This window comes from Ovis canadensis, chromosome 10 (assembly GCF_042477335.2).
Source record: "Ovis canadensis isolate MfBH-ARS-UI-01 breed Bighorn chromosome 10, ARS-UI_OviCan_v2, whole genome shotgun sequence".
Taxonomy (NCBI): domain Eukaryota; kingdom Metazoa; phylum Chordata; class Mammalia; order Artiodactyla; family Bovidae; genus Ovis; species Ovis canadensis.
In genome coordinates, this window is record NC_091254.1 from 88,785,347 (window position 1) to 88,800,508 (window position 15,162).

General features: G+C 45.6%; 1 protein-coding gene across 5 annotated transcripts in view; it reads left to right on the forward strand.

Annotated features, from left to right (window-relative positions):
* The window catches only part of FARP1 (FERM, ARH/RhoGEF and pleckstrin domain protein 1), a 307,741-nt gene that overhangs the window by 248,261 nt on the left and 44,318 nt on the right, over nucleotides 1-15,162 (forward strand). For all 5 annotated transcript variants that reach the window (XM_069601923.1, XM_069601925.1, XM_069601920.1 and 2 more), the window contains 4 exons: nucleotides 1,371-1,534; nucleotides 2,376-2,444; nucleotides 5,234-5,309; nucleotides 6,407-6,659. In XM_069601923.1, coding sequence (XP_069458024.1) covers nucleotides 1,371-1,534; nucleotides 2,376-2,444; nucleotides 5,234-5,309; nucleotides 6,407-6,659 — 562 coding nt within the window. The remainder of the gene's footprint in view (nucleotides 1-1,370; nucleotides 1,535-2,375; nucleotides 2,445-5,233; nucleotides 5,310-6,406; nucleotides 6,660-15,162) is intronic.

Genomic DNA, 15,162 nt, shown 5'->3' on the forward strand with positions numbered 1-15,162 from the left:
CTGATGCTGGGAAAGATTGAAGGCAGGAGGAGAAGGGGACGACAAGGATGAGATGGTTGGATGGCATCACCGACTCAATAGACATGGGTTTGGGTGGACTCCAGGAATTGGTGATGGACAGGAGGTCTGGCATGCTACAGTTCATGGGGTTGCAAAAAGTCGGACATGACTGAGCGACTGAACTGAACTGAAGGTTTATAGTCCCTTGGACAGCAAGGAAATTAAACCAGTCAATCTTGAAAGAAATCAACCCTGAATATTCATTGGAAGGACTGATGCTAAAGCTCCAATACTTTGGCCACCTCGTGTGAAGAGCTGACTCATTGGAAAAGACCCTGATGCTGGGAAAGATTGAGGGCAGGAGGAGGAGGGGTCAACAGAGGATGAGATATTTGGATGACATCATTGACTCAACAGACATGAGTTTGAGCAGACTCTGGGAGATGGTGAATTACAGGGAAGCCTGGCATGCCTCGGTCCATGGGGGTCACAAAGAGTTGGACGTGACTGAGCGACTGAACAACAAGGCTTATAGTAGTTTGGATACAGTATGGATGAAATGGGTTTTTATGACCTGACCTGGGAAGCAGGCACCCTTGGAAGTTGTTTTGTATGAGAAAATGTGCTTTGAGTCCAAAAGACTGTACTGCAGCCTGACTTGTCTGTAAGTTGAAACAGAGCTGTGAGATTCCCCCAAAATAGCTGGGACTGCTAGGAATGTTAAGGACTGTGGTAACCTTTGTTTACATAAGCTGGCCACTTAAATTGGGAGCATTCAATCTAGGAGTAGAAAATTACCATATTCCCTTTCTCAAATCAAAGGACATGAATTTTTCAGCCTTGACTGATACTTTTGTGCTCCCGAAAAAAAAAAAAATGTTCATTTCCTGTATGGTCCTGGGGCCACCTGGAGGCTGGAATCTTACGCTATTTAATGGAAGAAAGGCTTAAGCACAATATTCAAAGTTGGCATGAACCACGAGAGAGAGAATGGAAAGAAAAACTGTTTCATTTAAGGAGTCATAAAAGGAATTTTGATACTTGGGGTTTTTTTTGAAGAAGGAAATGTAAGCCAAGTGAACAGAATTTGTTTATGAATTCAGTCAAAGGGAATGTTGATCTCTGCCAAGTGTCCCGTTGTCTGTCTGTTCCTCTAAGGAATTAAGTGGGGAAGAAAATGGTTGAAGGGTGACAATATGGCATCATAATGGAACACCTGTATTTTACTCAGTATGTGGATTTATGGTCATGCCATAATGAAATAACGGCTAAAACTTAATGGGACAAATTTGTTTTCTGCCCCCTTTCCTGTTTTTCAACTGAACGTCTGTGGAAATGGGAAAGCCCATGATGCTCTCTTCTCTTTTTAGAGCTCGTACCAGGATACCTTGGAATTCCTAATGGCCAGTCGGGATTTTTGCAAGTCCTTCTGGAAAATCTGTGTTGAACATCATGCCTTTTTTAGACTTTTCGAAGAGCCCAAGCCCAAGCCCAAGCCCGTTCTCTTTAGCCGAGGGTCATCGTTTCGGTTCAGGTAAGGATTATACTTCCCATCTGCACGTTTATCATGGATTCGTTTCCCTAAGACTTTCAAGTTATCTTCCAAGACAACCTGGCAGATAGGGTGTTTGCTTGGTCATCCTAGAAGGCTCCTAGTTGTGTTCTCCTTGACTCTTAGATGGCCACGAGGCTGTCTACCCAGCCACGGTCAGCCCCCAGTGGAACTCTAATGCACAAAGAACTCCTTTTCTAGGTGGAAGCAAAAGTGCCTCGTTAACATTCGCTGTAGAGGAAATTCCCTGGCGGTCCAGTGGTTGAGACTTCGCCTTCTAATGCAGCGGGTGTGGATTCCTGATTCAGGGGCTAAGATCCCACATGCCTCACTAGCCAAAATACTAAAACCGAAAACGCAAGCAATATTATAACAAATTCAATAAAGACTTTAAAAATGGTCCACCTGAAGAAAAAAAAAACTTAAAAAAAGATTTGCTGTATCTTCACCAAAGGCTGTGCAGACTTGCCCATCGTTGCTTCAGTTTCTCTCAGTCTTTCAACAATCCTTGAGAGTCTGCTGCGTGTCAGATTCCATCCTAGGCATTGGCGTGTACAGTGACTAGAACTGTCCTGCTTTCGTGAAGTATACAAGCTCTTGGGATGGTTGCTCCATAACCAAACACAGGATTATTGGGTGGTTGGACTTTTTTTCTGTTATATTGATAAGGGATGTATCGAGACGGAGAAGGGACAGCAAAGCACAGGTTCTCCTGGGACTGCTTACGGGAGGAGGGGAGGCAAAGATGGCACAGGGCTGGGCTGAGTGTGACCTGAGAACATCTTGCTGTCTTCTCCCTTCCCACCCGCGGTCTTCGTTGTAGTGGTCGGACTCAGAAGCAGGTTCTCGACTATGTTAAAGAAGGCGGACATAAGAAAGTGCAGTTTGAAAGGTAAGAGAAACGTCAGTGCTGCTTCTGATTGGAGAGGAATCGTTCTCGGTGGGCCATGGGTGGGCCCTGCCTGTTCAGTGTTAAGAACAGCTGCAGACCCTCACTCTGGGGTAAGAGGAAGGGGGCAGGGGGCAGGGATGGAGGAGGAACAGGAGCTTACAGAGGGGATACAGCGCTGTGAAAACCTACTCACCCTTGAGTCCTTAGATATTCGGGGATTTGAACTGACAGTATTTCTATGAAATCTTTTTTAATTGGAAAAGTTGCAACCCCTTTTCTTTAGTTTATTTAATTCATTTTTATTGGAGTATCGTTGTTTGCAATGTTAGTTTCTGATGTGTACAGCAAAGTGAATCAGTTATACGTATATCTCCTCGTTTTGTATCCTACTCCCATAGAATCTACATTGCAGGTCATTACAGAGTACTGTACTGAGTAGAGTTCCATACAGTTTTTAACGCGATGAAGTTTGATTGAAGAGAAACAGAATTTATTATTATTGTTGTTAGCAAATGCTGGTAGCTCTTGTCATATGCCAGGCCTTGTCCCAAGTCCCCTAGACATATGAACTCTTGGAGTCTTTATACCATCTCTGTGAGGTCAGTGCTATTTTCTTCCCTTTTTAAAGATTGAGACACATTAGCTCAAAGATGCTGAGTAACTCGCCCAGGTCACCTAGCTCCAGAGCCCATTGCCCTTCAGCATTGTTCTGCCTATTGCTATTGCTACTGCTACTGCTAAGTCACTTCGGTCGTGTCCGACTCTGTGCGACCCCACAGACAGCAGCCCACCAGGCTCCCCCGTCCCTGGGATTCTCCAGGCAAGAACACTGGAGTGGGTTGCCATTTCCTTCTCCAGTGCATGAAAGTGAAGTCACTCAGTCGTGTCCGATTCTTAGCGACCCCATGGGCTGCAGCCTACCAGGCTCCTCCATCCATGGGATTTTCCAGGCAAGAGTACTTGAGTGGGGTGCCATTAAAAGAAAAGGGTTAAGGGGTAAAATGTTGGTTCACCAAGGACTGTTTAGTAACAGAGCTTCTCTGGTGGCTGAGACAGTAGAGAATCTGCCTGCGATGCAGGAGACCGGGGTTCAATTCCTGGATCTGAAAGATCTCCTAGAGAAAGGGAATGGCTACTCACTCCGGTGTTCCTACCTGGAGAATTACAAGTGTTTGTTTTAATGTTTTTCTTTTTTCCCTTGAACACATTAAAAAAGCATAATAAAACACAGAGAATACAGCAAGCATGCATGTTCCTACTACTTAGAATTAGCTAGTGACATTTTTAATATTTTGTTCCTGGGGTTTTATTTCTTCTTTTATTCGTAGCTATTGTGGTTATGGATGTAGTGAAAAATCCTCTTTAAGCAACAGCCTTCATTATGCCCCTCCTCCTCTCCCCAGAGGCAAAGTACCTGATTCATGTTACTTCTAATAGAAATATTCATGCACCCAAGAGAACAGGCAGAATTGCCCTAGGGATGTCCTTTTTCATTTGAATAAGCAGTATTACATTGTACATAATTGGGCATCTTGCTTCTTAAACCCTACCCTGAGTTGGAGATCTAGGTTCATTGTTTCATGGTATCATGAAAGTATTATTTTTAATTTATCTGATTCCCTGTTGACAAACATTCAGGTTGTTGGGTGTTTTGCTTTGCTGAAACAAACACGCTGCCGTGACCATCCTTGTATATTTGTCGTGATTCAGAACTGGGCTTGTTTCTCCCTCCCCGTATCCAGAGACATAAGGTTCAGAAGGTTATTTGCCTGTTTATCTAGATGTAACAAACCCCATCATTTTTTCAGATGATTTAAATTAGGCTTTTGGGGATCATATGAGAAGGGGCCCTGTTCTCTCCGACTCGGAATGTGGGTGCTCCAGAGCTTTGGTATGTTACTTTGGAGTATTTTAAAGAAAAGCTGGATAGACAATGGAATTTATTCTCTCTGCAGTTTCATGTGTATGAATGAGCTTCCTAGGTGGCACTAGTGGTAAAGAACCCGCCTGCCAGTGCAGGAGACATAAGAGACCTTGGTTCGATCCCTGCATTGGGAAGATCCCCTGGAGAAGGAAATGACAACCCACTCCGGTACTCTTGCCTGGAGAATCCCATGGACAGAGGAGCCTAGCGTGCTGCAGTCTATGGGGTTGCAGAGTCAGGCACAACTGAGTGGCTTAGCACACGTGTGTGAATGCCTTAAAGGTTTCTAATGCTTGCTCCCTGGGAAGGTGGGGCCACCTACCTAAGGGAAAGAAAAGATTAAAGGGGAGGTGTTAGTGGCACTGAAATCTTCTACTGTGGAGTCTATATATTCATTCCTGGGGCAGGGCCTTTTCTCTGAACCGAGGGCTGCGAAGGAATCAGCCAGTTAGTGCCAGTGGCCTCTATTACAGAACTGATCTACAAAATCATTACCCAGAGACACAAATTGATTTCATATCATATCATCACACCATTGCTTGCAATTCAGAGCTTTCCCGAGTCCAGCTACCTTCTCCCTCCTGGCAACATTTCCCATAACTAGAGAGTAGCTGGTGCTCCCAACCAGCTGGACCAATCCAGCAGAAGCTAGGGATGCCGAGGTTGAAGCAACCCCTGGATCCTATGGGTGTTGCAGAAGGGGTGGCGGGGTCTGTTTCCAGGGATCATTTATCCAGACTACTTTAGGTGCCTTCACTATTGAGTGTTTCACTACTGAGTGCTGTTTTTGTGGGGTTTTTTTTTATTAGCAACAAAAAAACCCACAAGTCATCTAACTTGGTCTGTCTTGTATGATTTCTCCCAGGAAACACAGCAAGATCCATTCCATCAGAAGCCTTGCTACACAGCCATCAGAGCCAAATTCAGAAGTGCCAAAACAAGTCAGTGATGGTGTCAGTCGCTCTCATAGCTGTTTGCCACCAGACGTCCTCTGCTGAGGACCGGGTCTGCTTTTGAGGTCTTCGTGCTTCACCCTTCAGGGGTGTTTTCTGGGGAGTCAAGTTCTGTGCTCTGACCCTGACCAAACTCAGGCTCTGCGCTCCTCACCCCTGAAGCCTGGGCTCCAAGACCCTGGCCTGTATCCCTGCCCCTCTCTCTCCCATGCCCTTGCTCCCAAGGATGTTTCTCTGTTGGTCTGAGCTCAGCGTAGGGCTGGTGGGGCCCCCCAGAGCCAAGCCCATCCTCCTCCAGCTGTGGCCGGGCGTTAGGAACCTAGTTCTCGAGGGATGGGTGTAGCTCCCCTTCGGTGCCAAGGTCAGAACCTCACGCTGGCAGAGGACTGGGCGGCCAGTTCCCAGGGCTCGCGTTACACGGCAGCGCCCGCAGTTGGCAGCCGAACCCATTATCACTCTTGCTCTGAGGGTGGCCAGAGCTGGTTTGCCCCGGAGCTGGTCTCTGGATGTGCTCTCAGGGTTTTCTCTACAGGAGAATAAGAGCTTTGTTGGGGAAGCACACGAAGGCGGTTTTCATTGTGTGACTCCAAAGAGAGCTGTGACCAGCTCATTCCTGCCCTTGGGCATTGAAACAAAGATGGTTTCTGTCATTTGTCTGAAATCCGTGTCAACTGGCTTTCGGGGACCCTGGGTGGGTGCCTTTTCCTCTGCCCTCTGCCCCCAACACCACCTCGGGAAGCTCCCTGTGGGTGGGAAGGGCGCTCTTGTTCCAAAGAAAACTCAGGAGACCCCGGGTCCTAGAATGCTGAGGCCCTGCCTCACTTGGGCTGCCGGGGACCCTGAAAGAACATTCTGGAACCTGGCAAGACACCCCTGGGAGGGCCTGCTTAGAGCCAGGGCGCCTTGTTCCAGGACCGGAGGGCAGGCTTTCTCAAGCTTTCCTTGGCCACTTGGTGCGCAAAGCTCTGCTATTCAATTAGACGCTGCGTCTTGCTCGCTCTCTCTGTGCTGGGGTCTAACGGCTCCCTTTTCTATCTCCCCCCATCCCTTTCTCTTACCCCACCCCACCCCGCTTCTTCCCCCAGGCTCAGCAGAGTGGCAGCCTGACCCTCGGAGAAGGCTCTGAACCCCCGGGCGGCCAGAGCTGCCCGCAGGGCGGGGACCTGGCCACAGCGTCGGCCGAGGACACTGAGCGGCAGCGCGGCCCCGGCCCGTCCAGGAGCCCGGCCGGGAGCACGAAGGGAGACGGGGCCAGCGGGGCGGCGGCGGAGGAAGACGAGGAGCTGGTTAAGGACAGGCCCCAGCAGAGTAGGCCGCGGCCCCCGCAGCCAAGCACAGGTCCAGCATCCGAGGCTGCCCGAGGCAGCAGCGCGTCCATTCCTTTCATTGACTGCAGTGACGTAGACAGTGAATCCGACCTGCTCAGGGAGCACGCGTCCCGGTCCCAAACAAATGACAACTATGAGGCTGACGTGACCAGTGGCGTTTATCTGCCATCCAGGGATGATAGGCGAATAGAGGCTAGGCCCCGGGCTGCCCCTCACCCTGCCAAGTCCTCCCGGCCCCCTTCCAGAGAATTCCTTGATGATGACTCAGGAGACCTCAGCTTCGATCTGAGTGGGAGCCCCAGACTCCCACGACACAGCTCTCTGATAGACGAGATGTTCAGAGGTTCAGGTCACAGTCCCCTGGCCACTCCCTTGTCTCCCAGCAGCAGGAGTTCAAGTCCAAGTCTGAGCTGGGATAGAACCGGGTCTCAAGGCTATGTTTCTGAAAACACACATGACCACAGAGAGAGAAGTGTGGGAGGAGAGAGTTTCCCAAGCCAGGAGCCCCATTATGAAAATGGTTCCCCCAGCTCACAAAGGCCATGCTTAAGGAATCTGAGATATAACAAGTCAGAGACAGATCCACTCATTCTTAGCAAGGTAGCTTCAACCCCGGAGGCAATGGATATGCCTGATGGCCTTGGAAAGGGAGGCCTGGCTGGTTTAGGAGGTAGAATGCTAGCTAATGGTACACCTCTCATGGGTCCAACCTCAAGGATGGTGCGGTCAGTGGGTACCGCTGGCAAGGCACCTCTGCAAATGACTGAGGGCTCAACCAGCAGTGGGAGTGAATCCAGCGATTCAGATTCTGAAATGGTGAACCCTCTGAGCCGGCCCCTGGTGTTTGGCAATCCAGCTGTGCTGAGCTCCCCCTCCAGGGTGAGGACAAAGAAGTCCTTGGGTCGCCTGCCTCTGAACCAGGAGATAGAGGAGGATGAATGAGGAGACAAGAGAGCCAGTCCCCAAAGGTTGGAAACCCGGTGTCACGAGTCCAGGGTTTCCCAGGGGAGGATGAGTCCTAGCTGCTTGTTAATTGGTAATTGACATTGGTCACAGGGAGTTTTGGGCAGACGGGTTTGGATAGGCCATGCCTGACTTCTCAAATCTTTCAGACTAACAAAACTTCACGTATCATGACAAGTTTCTCTGATTATACCAAGAGCTTGTTTCTCTTTCTGGTTGAAGGCGAGGAAGAAATACTGTTATGAATCTGATCCTGTGTATAGTATGTCGTATTTACTTGGAAATTTTCTACGTATGTTCAATCATGTACACAGATCATTCTCCCATTTGGTTGAGTGTTGGGACTAAAGTGTCATTGAGGTCCCAGGAAAGGTGCAGGCTTTACTTTGAACCCCTTCTTTAAAAGGAGGACTGTTTTGTTATGCCTCATAAAGTGAGGAACTGACAAAATTCAAGGCCCAGTGTAAGTTGGTTGCTTGTTGAGATGAAGCGTGATTGAAATATTAGTGAAGACTAATGAATATTTAAATCAGAAGCATGTGGAATTCTTTCTCTTCTTTGCAGACTTCCAGTGAAATGATATAAATCCTCATGAACTATAATTGGTGTGGGATTGCTGGTTTGGTTTGAGTTTGCTTTCGTGAGTCAAATGTTAGTGATGCTTGAAGAAGCTGTAACTGGCTGTCAGAACCTCTTGGTGAAGCAGAGAGATGCTTTGGAGTGATAACACAGGAGAAAGTAAGATCTCGAAGGGTGCATGCTATTGTCACCAAGAAGTTAGCAAACCCAGCGCCTGCCTTTGAATAGTGCACTCTGCTGAGAAGGACTGTTTTTCCCAGTCTCATGGCCTTTGGTTGATTTTTATGCATATTCTTAACATTCACACTCTCAGGAACAGTGTCTTCTCCCCGGAACAGTGACTTTGGGCTGTTTCTCTGTGCAGGAAAAAAAGAAAGTGGAAGTAGTGAGAGGTTTGGTTTCTTTTTAAATTGTCCCACCTATACTAGTGCCTTCCACCGAGTATTCCTGCATTTCAGATGGAAGGTGGTTTGAACTTGCATTGCTTCTCGGCCTTAGCAGCACTTTGGAATCAGCTGAGACATTTTAAAAATGGTTGCTGCCTGAGCCCTGACCCTAGAAATTGAGATATAACTGCTCTGGAGTGCCTCTTGGGCTCCCCAGATGGCTGTGCTAGGCAGCCAGGGTCATTTCTCGGCCGGATGCTATTGCCTTCTAGAAGCTAGTGGAATGTGATGAAGGTGTTAGCTGAAATGTTGGCTTGCTTGCCGAATAAGAAAAGCATTACAGATGAAATGTTTTTTGGTGTTTTGCTACTTTGCCTGCTCCTTGGTACTTTTTAGTCTTTGGTACTTTTTTTTTTTTTTTTAAGATCAATTGTAGAACAAACATTTTAGATCCTAAGTAACTACAGAACTATTGGAAAGAGTTGTAACAGTGATCCATCCCTGGGGTGCCGCCTTGCCAGTGGCCTTATAAAAACTCATCATGTGGCTTTGTCATGAGGAAGCGCTAACTAAGCGTGTTTAGGAAACTGAGTAGAATTTGGCAGCAGCGTTGAACAAGCAAAAATATTGACAGACCCTGTGGTTCACATGTGACTGTCTGTCCACATGAATGTCAAGACATCGGTTTTAAAGATTCTGAAAACTTAATCCATTTTTATGCACACTTTGGCTTTATCTTCCTAGTCATTTGATTCAGTGCATGATTGATGAATCAAATTGATTACTGGATAGCTTGAAAGATGTTCATTGAAGTAGTCTCTTCATGTCTTGCTTTAGATTTACATATTTAACAGAGTTGCAGAATTTTAAAACCAGAAGGGATCTTAGCGGTCACCTTGGTTAAACCTTCATTTATTGTTGAGAAACATTGTTCTGATGAAGATAAGAGACTTCATGCTGTCCCATAGCTATTGCATGACAAAGCTAAAACCAGAGCCTTCCTCTAGACTTCAGCGATTTACTCTTTGTGGCATCTTAATGCACTAGGAACTTTTGGATTCAATGTTTTATCTTTTCTCGTGTGGATTCATAATTAAAATCATGAAGACTAGGAATCATGTAGGCTTAGGTTGTTAAGAGTCCATACTAGGTAAGAGGAACTTCTGCTTTTTATTTTGTGGGATTTTTACAGTTTATATCCCAATTTGCTTTTCCTGTTTTGAACTTAGAAAAAGATGTCAACTTGCTATATAAAAAGTAGTCAAGTGTGAGTTAAACAGAGTCTCCTTTGGAATCTGTGGTTTTATTTGTGAAGGTGGTTTGCCAAATGAGTTTTGTTTTCACCTCTAATCATATAGCAGTCTGATCATGAAGTATGGAGGAGCAAAAGGTATGAACTTAACCCAGCTTAGACTGTGAATCATCAGATGTAAATCCCAAAGCAAAACATATTCCATTAATTATTTCGTTTTGCTTTGGCCTGAAGAAGTAGGCTTTTATCTAAAGGGTTTTCAAAAGCAACTGATCCACAGTGGTGTGCGCAGTTCTATATTGACAAGATTTTCCGCTTTTAGGGTCACTGGGAGGGTTTCTCTCAGGTTGGTTTTGTACCAGCCAAACAACTCAGTTTCTGCTTCTCAGCCAGTCTTTGTGAGAGTGGCAATTTTGCTGTGGTTCATGGTGCTTATAGGAAAAGAGGGGCACGGGCAGAGGGGTATAGTTTGTTCAAAAGCCCCGTGTTCTGAAGTGCTCAGAATATTCACTTGTTGCCTCTGGGAGAGCTTGCCTGCACTGCTGGGGGAGTCGGCCTAAGCATTCTGTGAGCCTGGCAGTAGAGCCAGTTCACTGAGGTTAGGTTGTCCGGGAAAGCCAATAGCCTCCACACTCCCACCTTCCATGCTCCCTGCCTCTAGCGAGACTGGTCCCCAAGCCCTTCCCTGGCCTTTGCAATCTCCCTGTGTGGTCTAAGAAGGGCAGACACATCCATGAAGTTGAAGTAAGTGCAGGGAGGTCAGAGATGGGCCTGAGTATAAACAGAATGGGCAGCAGAGATGAGAGACCCATGAATTCTCAGATTTCCAAAGGGTTTCCCAAGACCTGTCTGCCAGTTTTTCTAAGTCAGTAGCCAGTGGAGGGGTTGCCTGCATCAGCAAGGAAGCCAGGTCTTCACGTCATGGCTGCTGTATGCAATGATGTCTTCTTAAGGCCTCGGATGGAAAACAAGCCAGATATAGAAGCAGAAATGTTCAAGCCACTCAGGGCTACTCCATGGCCTTCCTGCATTAGTATCTTTCTCTCAGTAATATTTCAAAATATGTAAATTATAGACCCTTTTGTGGTAGATACTTTGTTGTTGCTCATTCGGGGCAAGATAAAAATGCAAGAAATTCTCGTGGCATAAAGAAATGCACTTAATGAGTTCCAGAACTCAACAACCGGTTGCCCTGGCTCCTTTACCGGTCGTCTGTATGCCACTGACGACATTGTATTAGACAGACATTTAATTAAAGAACGTCTATGGGCCAGATTCTTCCCTGCATGTGTGACTCATTTGGAAACTTCTCACAGATTTATCTCATCAAGTTGTGCTGCTGTGGCCTGCACTTACAATGTGAATAATTCCCACTTGAGTCTTCAGAACCACTTTGAAGATTCAAACCAAGCAATGTGTTTTGTTTTTTGTTTTTTGCAAAACCAAAATATAACATGAGCCTCGTTAAATTTCCACCAAGTATACGAAACCTAGCGGGTCCACAGTTGAATCAGAAACCCCACTTGCATCTTAGCTCTCGAATCAGTTTGACTGTGTTGTCAAGCAGTTTCTAAAAGAAGAAACAATTAAAATATTAAGATGCCATTTTAAATTTTGTTAAAACTGGTGAACATGCATATCAGCTTCCCTTTTTCCTATATTTAACCAGCGTTCCTATGTTTTTAATCAACTTTTTCCACTTAAAATGCTATTCCCTACTTCAGCACAGTATGTTGCTATTGTTCAGTTGCGCAGTTGTGTCCGACTCTTTGTGACCCCATGGACTGCAGCATGCCAGGCTTCCCTGTCCTTCATTATCTCCCACGGTTTGCTCACACTCATGTCCATTGAGTTGGTGATACCATCCAACCATCTCATCCTCTGTCACTGCCTTCCTGTCTTGCTCTCAACCTTTCCCAGCATCAGGGTCTTTTCCATTGAGTTGGCTCTTCACATCAGGAGGCCAAGCTTCAGCATCAGCCCTTCCAATGAATATTCATGGGTTTGGTGAAATCAAAGTCATTAGTGAGTATTTGGACTACAGGTAGGCCCAGCCTTAAATTAAGCAACTTGGGGTCCTCCTCCTCATTAGGTTTGAGTTTATTTGCTTCTGTTTCGATCACTCTTTTTTGTCTGAGTCCTTATTTTTATTAACCAGAATTTAAAGAGCTCTCTGAGTTGCTTCCCCAAGAAAGGCTCTTTTGTTCTTCATCTTCTCCTTTGTACTGTATAAACATCCATCCTTTGAAGAGCTTAATGACTCTAATGCTGGTCTTCCTCTAGATTTACGGTGATGAAGCTCCAGTTGACTTTAGAAGAACAACATGGATTTGAATAATGCAGGTCCACTTATGCTTGGATATTTTTTCAGTAGTAAATAATACAGCACTACCCAATCCAAAGTTGCTTGAATCTGCAGTTGCAGAAGTGTAAATATATAACACAGAGGGCCGATTCCAAGTTACATGTGAATTTTCTACTGTTCGGAGGGTCTGCACCCCTGACCCCTGCAGCATTGTCCAAGGGTCAGCTCTCTTGCTGCAGATTTTACAAGTCAAACTGCAGAAGAATCTTCCAGCGCAACCACTGCAATAGAGTAAGTTTCTTTTAACCTGGAAGAGGTGGACGTTTTGAAATAAACCATTGCTAATAGCTCTCAGATGAATTTTAAAGTCAGCCATGTTCGCCAAGCTCATAAGAACGTATGGAAAGAAAGGTACTAGTGGCTGAGCCTCTACAAGAAAAGAATGATTAAAAAACTTGCCTCTGGTGACATTTAAAGAATTCACTGGTGCGGTGTTTTCCTTGTTAGTCTAATTCCATCTGTTTCTGTTTAGGTAAGTGAAATGCAATACAGGGAACTCTGGTCTCTAGTGTACACTGTGTATACCTCTAACACCGGTTGCTGGTTTCTAAATTGAAGCCATGACTTTTGGATCAAAATAAGCATGCCCCTTAATGTGGCAGCCTTTTTAAAAATAAAAAAATCATCATCATCATGAAAAGCAAGAATACCCATGATTTGGCCTAGTATTTTAGACATCAAAGATCAAAAGTGGCCTGATTTCCACCTGTTTGGACACATACTTGGAAAAGGACTATTACTGTTTCCTGGGAAACTTGCGAGATTTTGAGTATTTCCTCTATGAATGGAAGTTGCAAATGCTGATTTATATGGCATAGATATATCTGAAAGGAGATGAGTGGAGTCTTGTGGAAACAAAAAAAGGTCTTGCTTCATAAAATTTCACCACACATCACTCCAGAAAGCATAGACGAACCCTCCAACATGGGGAACTTTTTTTTTTTCTTTTCCAATGAAAGCAGTTAAAACCCTGGCGGAACCTGGAGTAATGAGAAAATCTTCTTTTCCTAAAAGCTTTAAAAATCAGAGACCCTGATTTGCTCAGGATCATTTCCGTGTGGACGGACTAAACGGTGCAGACATCACAGCTTAGCCTGAAAACAGCCTTTGGCAACCTTCTTGGCCTCTGGTGTTAAGCTGTAACTTCTGGTAGAAGACAGCTCCTTGGCATCTTGGTGTGGGTGTTAGATCAGGTTACCCTGATATGTCTTGGGGTGGTTTTACATTTGAAAGTAGGAGGATTGAAACCTCATAGCAGTTGACATGGATTTTCTGATCTAAGGGTGTACTCGAGAGCCGGTGTGGAAGGTTAGCTAGCTCCTAGGCAGATACTGTTGATGTAACCATGGAAATGGTCCTAGGAATTGCGTGAGCTTGCTGCTAGGGGCCAAGTGCAAAGACTTGAGGCTATTGAAGAATAGTAGTTAGAAATCACTGCTGAATGCAATGTAAACCAAAATAGTAAGGAGAGAGGGAGGATCAGTGTGTGTGTGTGTTTGTGTGATGTGTGTGTGTGGTAAAAAAGCATCAAAAGAGGTGGAGGTTTTAGTTTGAGAGTTTGAAAGCAATGCTTTTCCTTTATTATAAATTGGGGTTGTTGACTGCCTCTCAAATAGGAAACAATAGAGGGATCATTTTGGAACCTGTGGTGGGCCTGTCATTTTCACAGATGACCTTTCTGGCTCCTGAAACTAGGCCAACAATTGCTTTTTCCTGGGCCTGGAAGTTCCTTTGTAAGAAAGAAAGCATTTGTCACTCTGCCCACAATGGTTTATGGAAAGACCAAAGATAAGCCTTCCCTAGAGGACACACCCCCGCTGCCGTCTACGCTCGCACCTGAATGGCCAGTGGGTTCAGTCCCTTGCCCTCACCTCCTTTCTGCCTCGAAAGTTGCCATGAGAACCTAACTAACCCCATCTCACAAGCTTGGCCTTTATTATTAACCCAATTCCCTTCTGTTCTTTCTGTGCACATATTTAATGTTTTATTAAAAATTTCTAATACGCTGTTAATTTTACAGTAGACAAGGCTGGGGACTTCATTCTCATTTTTGTCATTTGTTTAATCGAGTTGAGAAAACATTTTTCTGTCGTGCCATGGTATGCCCTGGATGGTCAGCATGTACCTACCTAAAAGGAAGCTTTTTTTTTCCCCCCAACGTTCTGTCTTTATCCTCAGAGCATGGTGTACCTTCTGTTCCCTGCATTGTTGGAGCACTGTTTGACGTCCTTTTTTTTTTTTTTTTAACATGACTGAATACCAATTTGTACTTGGAATACCTGTTTCTTCTAGAATACAGTGATCCTGCTCACTAAACAGCAAGCTTTACCACGGAGACATCCTGAGCGGTCTTGCTCGGTGGTACCGTATTTCACTAAAGGTGGGGAAATAGAAGATGAAAAGAACGGACTTCGTTTTCCTGACTTCATCTTCTCCAGGCCTGCATTTCATACTGTGTGGGGGTGTGGGTGGCCTTTGGAAGTGAGCAGGATCTCTGTAGTGGGGAGGCACAGCAGGGGTCATGGAAACAGAGAGCATCTGTGAAGGAGCTTACATAGGGGAGCTCAGACAGCTAGCCTATTGTTCAATGGGAGCATCTATTCCAATAGGCTTCCCGGGTGGTGCTAGTGGTAAAGAACCCACCTGCAGTGCAGGAGACTCAAGAGGCGTGGGTTTGATCCCTGGGTCTGGAAGATCCCTTGGAGGAGGAAATGGCAACCACTCCAGTATTCTTGCCTGGAAAAGAATCTCACAGACAGAGGAGCCTGGTGGACTACAATCCATGGGGTCGCAAAGAGTCGAACACAACTGAGCAGCTAAGTGTGCACAGACATACACACAGACACACACACACACACACACACACTCCCTCTATTCCCAAGGGAATAGCAAAGTTTATATAGCTTCTAAGAGTTTAGCTGTGTGTTTTGTTAGGGAGTCAGGTAGGTAGAAATGAAGAGAGAACTTT